At 33.0% G+C, this 13,203-nt stretch overlaps 1 protein-coding gene across 2 annotated transcripts in view; it reads right to left on the reverse strand.

The window, feature by feature from the left end:
- KCNJ3 (potassium inwardly rectifying channel subfamily J member 3) overlaps positions 1–13,203 on the reverse strand; it is a 133,320-nt gene that overhangs the window by 114,003 nt on the left and 6,114 nt on the right. Inside the window, exon 2 of one of the 2 annotated variants that reach the window (XM_016165642.2) lies at positions 8,152–8,368. The exons of the other annotated variant lie outside the window; for it this stretch is intronic. Within the exon in view, the coding sequence (XP_016021128.1) occupies positions 8,152–8,368 (217 nt within the window). The remainder of the gene's footprint in view (positions 1–8,151; positions 8,369–13,203) is intronic. 2 annotated transcript variants of the gene reach the window in all.

The following is a 13,203-nucleotide window of genomic DNA, read 5'->3' on the forward strand; positions in this document are numbered from 1 at the left end:
AGGTGCTCACAGACTGACTAAGATCTGCATGGAGGAAAGATGAATAAAATTTCCAGTGGTTAAGAGAGTGCTACCTCATTTACAATAACACTAGGGGGTTTACTGATCACTGCCTTGTGACAGATCACTAAGAAGAGATGATTAATTACAGTTAATAAAGCTAAATATTATAGAATCATTCATAGAGGAAAATTATAAGCACATCTTAATTATTCACAAGTTGAGCTTCTGCTCTGTGATTTATTCATTAGAAGATTTCAAACTGTTTTTTCACCAGTAAGGAGAAGAATCAATGGCTAGTCCATGCTGTTTTATTTATTTTTCTCGATTTATCTTTTTTTATTTTTTTACTTTGTCTTAGCATTTTTTAAATAGCTTGAGGAACGTGAGTGAGAAGGATCCTGGGCCCCTTTTTCCAATTCCTGTTTAATCACAAGCAACAGCTTTAAAACCAGAGGACTTTTTCATTATTTCTAGCAGTCACATAGTTAGTTGCTTGAGCCAGACATTTTCATGCAGGACTCAATTACCTCTAGTCTGGTGTAACAGCCTAATAACCTGTCTGTCTCCAGTCATGGCCCCACTCAATCCATCCTTCACCTGCACAGGGATCTTTCTATCATGAAAATATGATCATTGCATTCTCCTGCTTAAAATCATTCAAGGGCTTTATTATTTGCAGAATTAGGTACAAACTATGACTCAGGGATAGGCTCATCTCCAGCCAGTTCTCCTCCACCTCTTCTATACTCTGACCATTCCAAATTATCTGACTTCTCTAACAAAATGAATTCTCACTTATTGTCTCTCTGACCAGACTGCCTGGCTCCCTTTATCCTGCTAAGTTTCCGCTCTGTTCTCCTGTCTCAACTTACGCTATGTCTTCTATGTCCTTAAGGAAACATCCATCAGGGACCACTATTCTAGGCTCCTATGGTGGCGTGACATAAGTCTTTTTTGAGTACATAGTGCTAATACCCGCTTTAGCTCAGATTTTCTCCCTCTGGACTGTGGGCTTCCTTTTTAATCATCTTCATACTATTTTACAACTAATATAATTTAAATAACCAACAAGCACTTATTGATTGATTTCTTTTAAGAAAAAAAAATTGATGACTCTAAAAGAAAGCTTATTAAGAAAAGCAACTCTATTAAAATCAGTTAAAAATAACAAACAGATCAGAAGTATTTACTGGGATCTACCACTCTCTGAGATCTATGACAAAAAATAAGAAGCCATAAAACAAAGTCTTGATGAATCTAGAAAATGTAAAATTAATCTGGAGATTTCATAAAATGCATACAATTTAAATGTGATAAAATTATATATGTATAATCTACATAGAGAAAATATTTAATAATGATAACGCAGACTACTAGAAACATGGTTTATCATAATAGTGTGCTAATTATACAATTTATGCATAAAATGAATTGCAAGCAAAATGAGCAACATTAATTCAGAATTCATGAAATAATACTCATGGCCAATAGATACAATAATTTCAATCTCAGTAATCAAAAAGAATAAAATAATATCAAATTGGCTAAAATAAAACCATTATAATATCTATTCTTCACAAGGGTATGAGGAAATGGACATCTTCATATACAATTGTAAATTAGCACCAACTTTCCAAATAGCAACACTACAATATATATTAAAAACCCAACAGATTTATAAGACCCATTGCCCAGGAATTCCATCTCTAGAAATTTATACAAAATGGTAAAGTTAGTGGTAAATAAATTACAAGCATGAACTCTAAGAGTATTTACTTTATTAAAAAGGAAATGAGTAAATATACCTAAGAGATAAGTAATAAAAAAGTTAAGATAGATACTTAGATTAGCATATAATAAAACCACTAAAATTAATGGTGTAGAATTATAATTAAAGCAAGTTACAAAACAGCACACGTAGCATAATAATATCTGAATGCAGACACTGAAAAGTTAATGACCAATATGTTAACAGTATAGTAGATGAAATTAAGGGTAAAGTTTTTATTTTGCATATTTCCATTTTTTACTTCTTTCAATAATGAGCATGTACTTAATAGCTCTTTCATACAAAAAACAGGTTTTTAAAAATAAATTATTAAAGAAAAACACATGAACTAAAGTGCCCAGTGAAGATAACAATATGGCAGCTCTACGCCATGTGAAAGAAGAAAGAAATGCTATCCTAGGTAGTGAAGATGGCATTATCACAGATGGGAGTCAAGAATGAGCATCAGTGTGTGGATACTATAGGACAAAGAGTAGCTTAATTTTCCCAGGAAGAAATACAAGCATTTTCATATTACAGTCATTAGAGATTTTTTAGCACAGGTATATCAAAAAAATAATATACCTGCAAATAATATACAGCAAATTTACAGGGCAGTAGTGCACAATCTGCATGTAAGCAGAGATCCCAGAGATACTAAATCCTGAGACAAGCACAGCAAGCTTAAGGAAGAAAAGTTAAATTGAGAGACATTAGGAGCTAAGAGAGAGGAGCAGTTACGTACCCTGCTCTGTTGGAGCATTTACTGATACCTCTACTTGGAATGCCCTTTTCCCAGGCATGGCTTTTGTTGTGCTTGGCCTCAGATATTACCTTCTCATTGTAGCTGATCTTGATCTCCCTACACTTGCAATCCCTCTTACTTTATTTCTTTCCATAGCATTTATCACTTTCTTTCATTTTAGATGAACCACTTCATCTTGTTTTCTGTTTCCTACATATGAATATATGTATCCAGAGGGGGAAAAGGGTGGAGGGAGAGTGGAGTAGGTAAAAAGGGGGTCAAATATACAGGAACAAAAATAAACTAGACTTGGGGTGGGGAGCATGCAAGTGTACATGAATTGTAATCTTGTATGCCTGAGAATTATATAATGTTATTGACCAATGTTACCTCCAAAATTTAATTTAAAAAAATTAAAGACTGTATGTATCCACAAGGGCAGAAATTTTGTTTTGTTAATTAATGCGTCCCCTATGGTCTAGAATAGTGTGTATCCTATAATACGAGCTCAATAGATATTTGCAGAACGACTAAGTTAACTGGATATCAAATTAAAAAGGTGGGGAAGAAGTCTGGCATAAAATTGCCATAATTAATAGAGATAACTTTCTAAATGAGGATGTAATTTAATGGTTAGATGATAACTTGGTATTTGGGCAAGTTGACTCTTAATGAAAACACCAACACCCAAGTGGGAAAATGCCCCAGAAATAAATGGCAACTACAAGACCACAGCTGGTGGGAGGTTTTGTGAGTACTTAGCGAATTATTTATTTATTTTTTTAAAGAAAAGTATGGGGGTAAGTATCTAGATTCTAAAGGGAAAAAAAGGCAAGAAAAGTGATGCAAGAAACATTTATAGTAGACAGGAGTAGGACAAGGCAGCAATACAGAATATAAGAAACAATTGGAAAATATAAATTAGAAGAGGAAGAGACTATGCGGTGTTTCTGTATCCCTGGAAGAACCTTGAGTATAAAATAATATTTCGTTTTTTTTTTTTTTTTTCATGAGAAAAGACCTGGAAATGCATGAGAGCAAGTAGAGTAAATGGGATTTTAGGTATGGTAAGCATTGAAGCATCAAGTAGCTTGAGTCATGGGTGGTAGGAAACATAACTAGCTATAAAGGAGAAAGTTTTAGAGAAGAATAAAAGCACTTTCCCCCACACACACCAGGAAAGAGAAAAAGAAGATAACTATCAGAAAATGATTGATGAGAGTAAAAACAGAAAAAAGAAAAAAACACAGAAATTTAGGAGTTACATTATTTTTGATAGAATAGGTGGAGAGATGATATGTCAAGAAAAGGATAGGGCAGCTGGGACTGGGGGCATGGAAAGAGAGAAAAGGTCTAAAATAGCTCCCATGGGTAGAGAGTCTGGGAGTACAGAAAAGACAATTAAAAAGACTGCCAAATAGCAGGAGAGAGCAGATTGAAGTTTGAAAGCATCCAGTTCTAATGAGCCAAATCTGCAATGCTGTTTGCCTCTAGCAGTGCTCTCTCTCCTGGGAGAAGAAGCAAAGAGAGCAAGAGTTAGAGGTAACCTGTGTTTAGGAATTTGTTGAATGAGCAAAGAAGCAAAGGATATTAATGAAGAGGTAAATCTTGTGTTCCTTGTTAGGAGTGAAAATTCAATTCATTTGAAGCAAGGAGAGCAACAATGGCTGAGTCTGATTACTGAGGAGTATTTCCAAGAAGTGGGGAAGTAATTATTGAGTCCTAAACTGAAAGTTGAAACTTTCAAGGAAATTAGAAAGCTTCTAATTTCCCACTTCCTCTTTCCCCTACAACCACCCTTGCTGAGACTCCTGGAGTTGGATGAAGCAAAAACTAAATAAGATCAGAAGATTCTTATCAGAGGACTGTTATGAAGTGAAAAATTGTGTGTATGTGCGTGTGTGTGTGTGTGTGTGTGTGTGTGAGAGAGAGAGAGAGAGAGAGAGAGAGAGAGAGAGAGAGAGAGAGAGAGAGAGAGAATAAGGTATTACCATTAATGCAAAAAAAGTAATAACTGTCTAAAGTTTCATTCATTTCCAAGACATTAAGACATTAGGGTCACTAATTTTTAAATAAACTACACACGACCAAGTAGGAAAAAAAAGTGTTACTTTTTGTTTTGTCATATACAGTTTGAGATTCCTAAATTATTACTTTCATACGAATATAGGCTTTGCTTTTTAATCAAATCTCAACACTTCCTACTGGTACAGTGCCATCATCTGCAGTGCAGAGGCAGTTCTCGCACCCCTATGACTTTTCACCCCACTCTCCACATTGTTCATTTGCTCCAACCACCTTCATGTTATTTTAGTTTCTGGAATCAATCAGGCTGATTCCCAATTCAGTGTCTTTGTACCAGCTTTCACCATGCCTGTCACGCTCTCCACTCAGATGGGTCCAGGAATTCCTTCTTCACAGTCAGATCTCCTTAGGTGTCAGCCTTCTCAGAGAGACTGTCTCTAACCACCAACCTAAACTGGCCTGGGACACACTCTTTTCCCTATCACCTTGTTTTGTTTTTCAACTCTTACCACATTATTATAGTAATATGATAATATCTTGCTTATTTTTTGTTATTTTGCAGTTTGCCTTATCCAATTAGAATATGTAATCTCCATGAAGAAAGGAATTCTGTCTTAGTCACCACTATGTAACCAGCACTTCAAATACTTTCAACCACATAGTATATATTCGAGTACTTGTCTAATGAATGACCCATTGATAAAAACTCAATGTTTCAAGGCTAAGTATGATGGGAAATCATCGAGTATATGTTTATTCACAAGGCTGTGAGAATAAGAGGTAAAAATAGTATTATTGCTATCTCAGTATATCCCAAAAGAGCTTATCTGTCTTATTCTAAGCAATAAATATAAGAAAGTAAACATAGAGAAGGAAACATTCTTAAAGATGAATCTAAATAAGTTTCAGTAAAATTATAAATGATAGAATGTGCATAAAAATGTTTAAGTTAATTTCACCAGGCTCAGGGAGGTTTGAAAATATAGGCAGATTTTAGAGTTTGAACAGTATGAAATTTAATTAGAGTAAATATACAAACATTTTTTATTTTTATTTTTTATATTTATTTTATAAAATAAATTCTATAAATTTTGAGTAATGTTTTTGCTGTTTGTCTTGCTATATTAGATCTTGAAAACAGGATTAATTAAGAGGTAAGAGGAAGCAGATTTTAATCTCTTCTCCATAAAAGGCAATTTCTAAATAAGAAATTCAGTCTTCAGTCAAGTTTTCACATTTTCTGTGGAAAGCATTCTCTGCCTGTTCATTATTTTTGTTTATTTATTTGTGTTTTAAGGAGATATTAGGACATGCTCAAATAAAATTTACAGTCCTAATGAATAATTTAATGTTACAAAACTCATAATGACTTTATGTAAGACATTATATACTAACCATGATCTTTGGAAATACGAAGACATAACAGTTACATTAAGAATACAAAGGTAAAATTTAAAAACGACCTGCTTCAACATTTCCTTAAGATGCCCATGTAGAAGTCAAAAATCAAAAGAATTAATGAATAAAGAAATCTTAGACATATCCAATTTAAGAAACGTTCTACAAAATAGTTGGCCTGCACTCTTCAAGTATGTTAAGGTCATGAACACAAAGTAAGGTTGAAGAGCTATTCCATCTTAAGACTAAGAAGACAAGCAAACAAATGAAGGGCATAACCCTCAAACAGATGTGTTGAACTGAGGGTGGGGAGAGGGAATAGCTATAATGAAAATTACTGGAACAACTAATGAAATTTGAACATGGACTATTAGCTAAATGGTAATAATTGTATTATTGTTAAATTTCCTAATTTTTTTGTTTGTAACTGCACTGTGATTTTGTGGGAAAATGTTCTCACTCTTAAGAAATAAACAAATCTAGGGATATACAGGGAAAATGGATGGATAGATGATAGATGATAATGATAGATAGATAGATAGATAGATAGGACTAATGAAAGACTTCTAAGGCTGTCAAGTGAAATAGAAACTTCACTAATATCAGTGATTAGAATAATAATAAGCAATTGGTAAGTTATAAGCAGATGTGTCAAAGATTGAACCATATGCCATAAGAAATAAATCAACAGAAATTAACATCTGCTGTTTAAGCTCTAACAATATATTATTACTTCAGTAAATAAGAGGAGCAAAAATTGAAATTTAAATGTAAAAAAAATTAACTAAGAGCTATAAATTAGTCTCATTCTTTATTACTATTTGGCATTTAAGAAATACTCTATGGCATCATTTAAATTTTAAGTTAAAAACTAAATAGAGGACTTAAACCATAAAATAGTCCATAGAAATCAAATTTTAGATATAGATTGGTGAGTTAAATCTTTACTCAATATTCTTAAAAATCTTAATTTTTAAACTGAAGTAACTACTATCATAAACTAATAATAATATGACGAGTAGTTTCGAGATGGTATCAGCGTTACTTGAAAGAGAAAGAAAAGAAGCTTATAAAGATTAAGTATCTCACCCAAATTTCAAATAGTTATGTGACAGGTGTGGAATAATTATAATTCCTTCCTCCTCCTGCTCCTGAAACAAAGCTTTATACCAATGTGAGAGATCTTTGATTATGTAGTTTCCCTCCTTGGTATAAAACTTGAATGTTTCTACATTACTGCCTATGTTACTTTCAATAGTACTATAATTTATAGATAATAATTAACATTTTAAGATATTTTAAGATTGTTAAAATAGCGGTTTAAAAATTTGAGAACTAAAATGTTTCTTGCTTTCTCATTACTTGTAGAAAGAAGAAAGCTCAATTGAGATAGGCACATATATGTATATAATTACACTGATGTTATTTTATTAGTCTCAGACACCTATCAGGTTTCAAACCAAGTGGGCAATGCTTAGGCTCCAAATAATATACTTTGATTTATTGTTTCTTTCCTTTGGCAACCTTGCTCTCCTCAAAGAACAGCAAATTGTGGGTCTTCGGAGCATACCAATGTTATTATGTTGCATCTTAAGGAGTAACATACAGCACGTAGCTTATTCCAAAGCATAAAGAGAAGAAAAATATTCTATGAAAAAAAATTGGTCTAGGTTTAGCTGGGGAAATCTACTGACCCACTTTGAAATTAAAATGCTGCTTTAGCACGCGTGCACACACGCACACACAGGGAATTTTCCACTGAGGTAGCACATAGTAGCATATCAATGACACCCTGAATCACCAATCCCAAGGCAAGAATGTGCATGCTGAGTTCAGGCTGCTTACTAATTATGCTGAATTTACTTTAACCTTAAATCTTTAAAGAAAAATTATGATTATAGGAAATTCAAGTTTGTAATTAAAACAGAACATCATAATCATTTCTAAGGAGTCATCTCAGTCTCCCATTTTTTTTTTTTTTTTGCAGTGAGCATTCCTGAGTTAACATTACATCTGCAATCATCACACAGTAAATTTTCATTTTCAAAGCAGTATTAATTTAATGTTACAAAGAAATAAGAAGGAAGTCATTACTTTGATTGTTGTGAACTGAGATATTTAACCCAATTCATGACAAGTACTGTGCATATATTATAATGTTATAATGGAATGGAATAAAGAAACTTGATGGCATATCTATGTTTTTACTCACCAGTCGTTTCCACAATGCCTTCTAGGATGACGACAATCTCGAACTGTTCACTTTGCATGCTTCGCTGGGATAGGTCATAAAAGGGGCTTTTGGCATCGATCACGTGGCAAATCGTGAGGGGGGAAACAAGAAAAAGTTGATCTGCCCCTGTACTAAAACCTACATCCAGTTCAAGTTGATCAAGGGGAAGGAACTCACCCTCAGGTGTCTGCCGAGACTAGACAAGCACACAGAAAAAAAGAAGAAATCACCACTTGTACTGAAATTTTCAAGGCAGTCCAACAGTAATTTACATCATTGCCAACATACTACACTATCAATCATCTGCAACAAATGCCAAGCAAATCATTATGCAGCTATGTTCTGGCAAATGGGCCAAAATCCCACATAGCTCATGTGAAACATCCATGCATTATTTATAATATATGACTTTCTATAATTACTATTCCCTAACTCATGAGTGCTGGAGAAATGCTTGGTCCAGTAATGGCTGTTAGCACAAACTGTGCAACTGAATGTACATGTGCTGCTGCTTGACGTAAATCACTGCATAGTAACCCATTGCATCCCAATTTTTTTCCCTTACAAAGCAAATAGTAGGCACTTTTTACAGTTTGTTAAAGCTGAAAAATGTTAATCATAGTTTAGGAAGAGATTTATTACATTATTATAAAGCAAAAATAATTTATTTTTCCAGGACTTTCGAAGAGTAACAAACAGACATCAACTAGAAGAGTTAAGACGTCATCATTTTAAATTATGTTATGTACACAACAGCTCATGTAATTAAAAGGCAGATGCTGTTAGCTAATGGCTTTCAAACTCCTAATAATAAATTGCATTAAAGTTCTTGACTTCTCTATTTATTCCATGAATTTTAAAGCATAGTAAAAAACTATGCTAAATTGAACTTTTAAAAATGAAAATATAATTGAAAAAATCTATATTAAAAAAGTATAGTTTACCAAAACTTGCATCTTAATGGCAATCAGTATTAGTAAAAATCACTATAAACTTAACTGAATAAACTTTTCATGATAAAATCTGAAAGAAAATTAAATATAAAAATTAGCAAACCATGAAAGTAATTTTTCTTTTCTTTTCAGTTTCATTTTATTTTCCATATCTATTACTTATAAGGATCATGTATGAACAAATGTTAAAGTTTAATTTATATGATGATGCTGATAAAATAGAGGTTGTGTTAAAAAGTGGCATACAGAAAAATTTAGCCGAGGGAGCCTAGCTGTTGGTCAAATGGGACCTGGAAGCAGAAAATATATTTTTACAGACTCTGCGAAACTAATTTACTAACAGAATCTGAAACACTGGTCTGTCCAATGAAGCAGTAATTTGAAGACAAAAACTTTAATCTTAGGGTTCCAAGAAATAAACTCTCTTTTTATGAGTCTGAAGACACTGAGAAATTGGTTTAGTAAGATGTCCTCCACAGCAAAACAGAACCAAGGGTTTCAAACTGGTGGCAGATCATTATGTAGCAATTGCTGCAAAGTGTCTCAATAGCAGCATTAGTCAATTACAGTTGTAATTAGTGATACTCAGGAATTTTATTTGTGTGGGAGAAAACCCAATGAAAATATCGAGACTATTTTTCTTCTCTACCTTACGAGTAGTTCATTAAAAAGAAAAGGAGAAGAAAATGATTCCTGACAAGACAGAAAAATCCATGAAAAAACTTGGTGCTAAAAATAAGAACAGCAGCTCTAATAACCAATGTTAGAGAAAGCTAGGCACTTCTACACCACTAGAAGTCACCTATGTTTCCAAATCTGTTCTCAAATTAGTAAAATACGGATGAGACAAGCATCTTCCAACTACACAGTTATATAACAAGTACTGGTTAATATAACAGGTAAGAGCTAAAAGCAAAACAAAAAGGAATGAAAATAAAAACCTGTGTCATTGTTCTTTCATCTACTACAAAACAGGTGCTATATAAACACAAGGTGGTATTCTGATGTCTATAATTAATGAACAGACGTTGGGTCATTTTACTAACTATTATTAGCTCTACTTTTTCAGCACTAACTGATAGTGTTCACAAAGATAATTCCTTAAAAACTCCATTTCCCATTTATTTAAGTCATTTTTTTCCAAAGGAGATATATTTTTCTAATGATTACAAATATACTTCGAAATTAAAATTCATCTTCCTTTTTATGTTTTTGTTATTTATGCCTCATTGTAAAAGGTTTTTGGGTAAGCAATGAACTTTTACAGTCCCTGATCATTCAAGAACTCATGAAAACGAAGTGGCCTAGAAACAGGCAGCCTATTAGGAAAATACCAACCTAGAATAAAAAATATTTTATTTTTAGCAAAGCAGTTAATTCATATACAGGTAATTTAGACTTAAATACCCATGGATATGCTCCATTCAAACTCCATTCAAATTCCCTACAAATTTATTGTAAAATATTTTCCAGTGGATGCTAATTTAGCTTTTCTTTAAACGACTCTTAACACACTTCGCATGTCCACAATGTTATCTTCCAGGTCTTCTTTTATGTTAGGCCATCAAATATTTCAACTGTACATGGGCTTACCTGGTTTTTCTTTGCTTCTCTCACTCTGTAACAGAATGGGAAGACTATGAATCACTGTGAATTAAATAGAAAGCTTTCTATTTATAAGAGTAAAGGGTGTGGTTTTAGTGCAACAGGTGCTCAGAGTCCTGGAATCGTTTAAAGTCTGAGCTCCTGGCTAAAGCAAGGTTATGTTTTCAGTGCTAAGCTGAATACTTATGATGTTCCAAAAACCTATATATGACTACCAAATACATTTTCAGAAAACTACACTTCTACTCTAGGCTTACAAAATATTCTAATCTAGGCTTTTCTAATTCTGATGCAATTTCAGAACTATTCTGAAGTAAAGGAGGAAAAAAAGACTATGTTAGTTGTAAGTCTCTTGACTTGTTCCAGCGAACTTTTGTTCAAAGAACTTTTGTTCAAGGAACACATGTATATGAAAATAAAAGACAGAAAAGAAAAGGAGGAGTTATGTATGACCTTTAAAAAATTAAACCATAATCTGCACCTCGAGTATATATAATAAATTGGCAGTGTTGATGGTCTATCAGTTCCCAATTCTCCTATTCAGTTATAAGTTATCATACTTTTCCCAGAAATTTTGATAATGGGTAGAAGAAATTTTAGATAAAAACCAATTTAACCTTTCTTTATTACATGATCTTAAGAATGATGACATAAGAAGAAATTTTTCATTTATAGAGCCTTTTGTTGATGGTCTACAGTATCTTCTTTAGCTCCCTATAAGCCTCCTAATTTTAAAGGAAAAACAGAGCCATGATCATTTTCTAGATACAAATGTATAAATAGAAAAGATGAGGATCAACAATTCAAAAAAACTGCTAAAGGTTAAGAATGATACAATAAATTATTTAACTTTCTAAATAGCTGACAAATAAGGTTGACTTCAATTGACGAAAAAATCATTCAGAATTATAAGACTATTAAATGAATAAAAAAAGTGGGAAAAAAGTAGAAGGAAATTTATGAAAAATTGGTAATACTAAAAATATAGAACATAATTTGAAAACACTAGGTCCTGAAATGATTTCCATACAACTTTTATTTTCAATTGTATGGAATTTTGGAAAAGAAATAAAAATCGTTCCACTGTTTCAGAGCTTTTCTGGTCAACTGTATTATAGCAAATTCTGGGAATTAAGAGAAAAATTAAGGAAATCTAAGGCTTAAAGTTTGTTTAAATTTACTATCCAAAAAATGATTTTGTGCAATTTAGAGTGTGCCAATCATGTCTAAGTTATTCTTCATGATAAAAGTATTGCTATTTAAAATGTGCAGAATTTAAGGCGAATTCCTCATCTTATAGTCAACATGTACTAATTTCAAAGAAGCTTTAATGTCAAATAACTTTGATTTGAAAGTCCAAAAGATCTACACAATAATTAATTACAATTCTGACCATAGGTGAAAAAAGATGCAAAGGTCACAGATGCCTGGAAGGGGCTATTATGGTCACGTAATTTACAGATAAATAGCTTTCATATTATGGATGAAAGACTGTTGAGTATTTATGTAAACACACACACACACACACACACACACACACACACACACGAGATACACATTTAGCACTGCCCTGGCATAAGCAGATTCACATTTAGCCATCTTTCTGAGAGGTTTGTGACCAGTTGTCTACATTCATTCAGCAGGAATACACTTCACCAGTACAATCAATCTCTTTGCTGCCTTTCTCCCATCTCTCTAACCCATAACTATGTTCTAATTATAACCATTGTGCTCTTTCCTAGCTCCAAGGGAGGCCTGGGGAATTTTGAATAAAACATTTAATCACTAACATCTGACTCATAAAATTTACCTCTATCATATTCTAAGACTTGATCCATGTCCCACCACCCTCAACAAATCTCTCCTGGAGAAGGACACTGAGGGCCAATGGTACAGAAAGGGAAGAAAAAAAAAGGAAATGAGGCCAAAGTTGGAGAGGGCAAACCATTCTTGCCTAAATCAGTTTTGCCTACCAACACATCCTTTAAACAATTTTATTTGTAATTTCACTTCTCTTCCTCAACCATTCAGAGTGTGTGTGTATGTGTGTGCATGTGCGTGTGCGTGTGTGTGTATGTGTTTGAATATATGCTAAGATTAGGAAAAAATCACATGGAATGAGGTCAGAGTACTATTTGGAAACTAAATGTAGGAAATGAGCCAAAAGGCTAGTACCAGGATAATGAACAAAAATGCCTTGTGACTCAAAGTAATTCTGGCAATAGTTTTGGGACTCAGACCAAAGTTAAAGTCAGACAGAGGTGTTTGTGGACCTATAATTCTATTTCGACTATCTACAATTAAAATGTACATTTTTTGACTACTTAATGCTTGAAATTCCATCAATATTGAGGCAGAAAAAATATGACTAACATCAAATCTAAAATAAAGATTCTAATTCTAAACTACTTATCCCATAAAAATATGTTAATTTTTATAAAAGGAAGTACCTTATAAAATGGAATGTAACTTA

This window comes from Rousettus aegyptiacus, unplaced genomic scaffold (assembly GCF_014176215.1).
Source record: "Rousettus aegyptiacus isolate mRouAeg1 unplaced genomic scaffold, mRouAeg1.p scaffold_m13_p_2, whole genome shotgun sequence".
NCBI classification, from domain to species: Eukaryota; Metazoa; Chordata; class Mammalia; order Chiroptera; family Pteropodidae; genus Rousettus; species Rousettus aegyptiacus.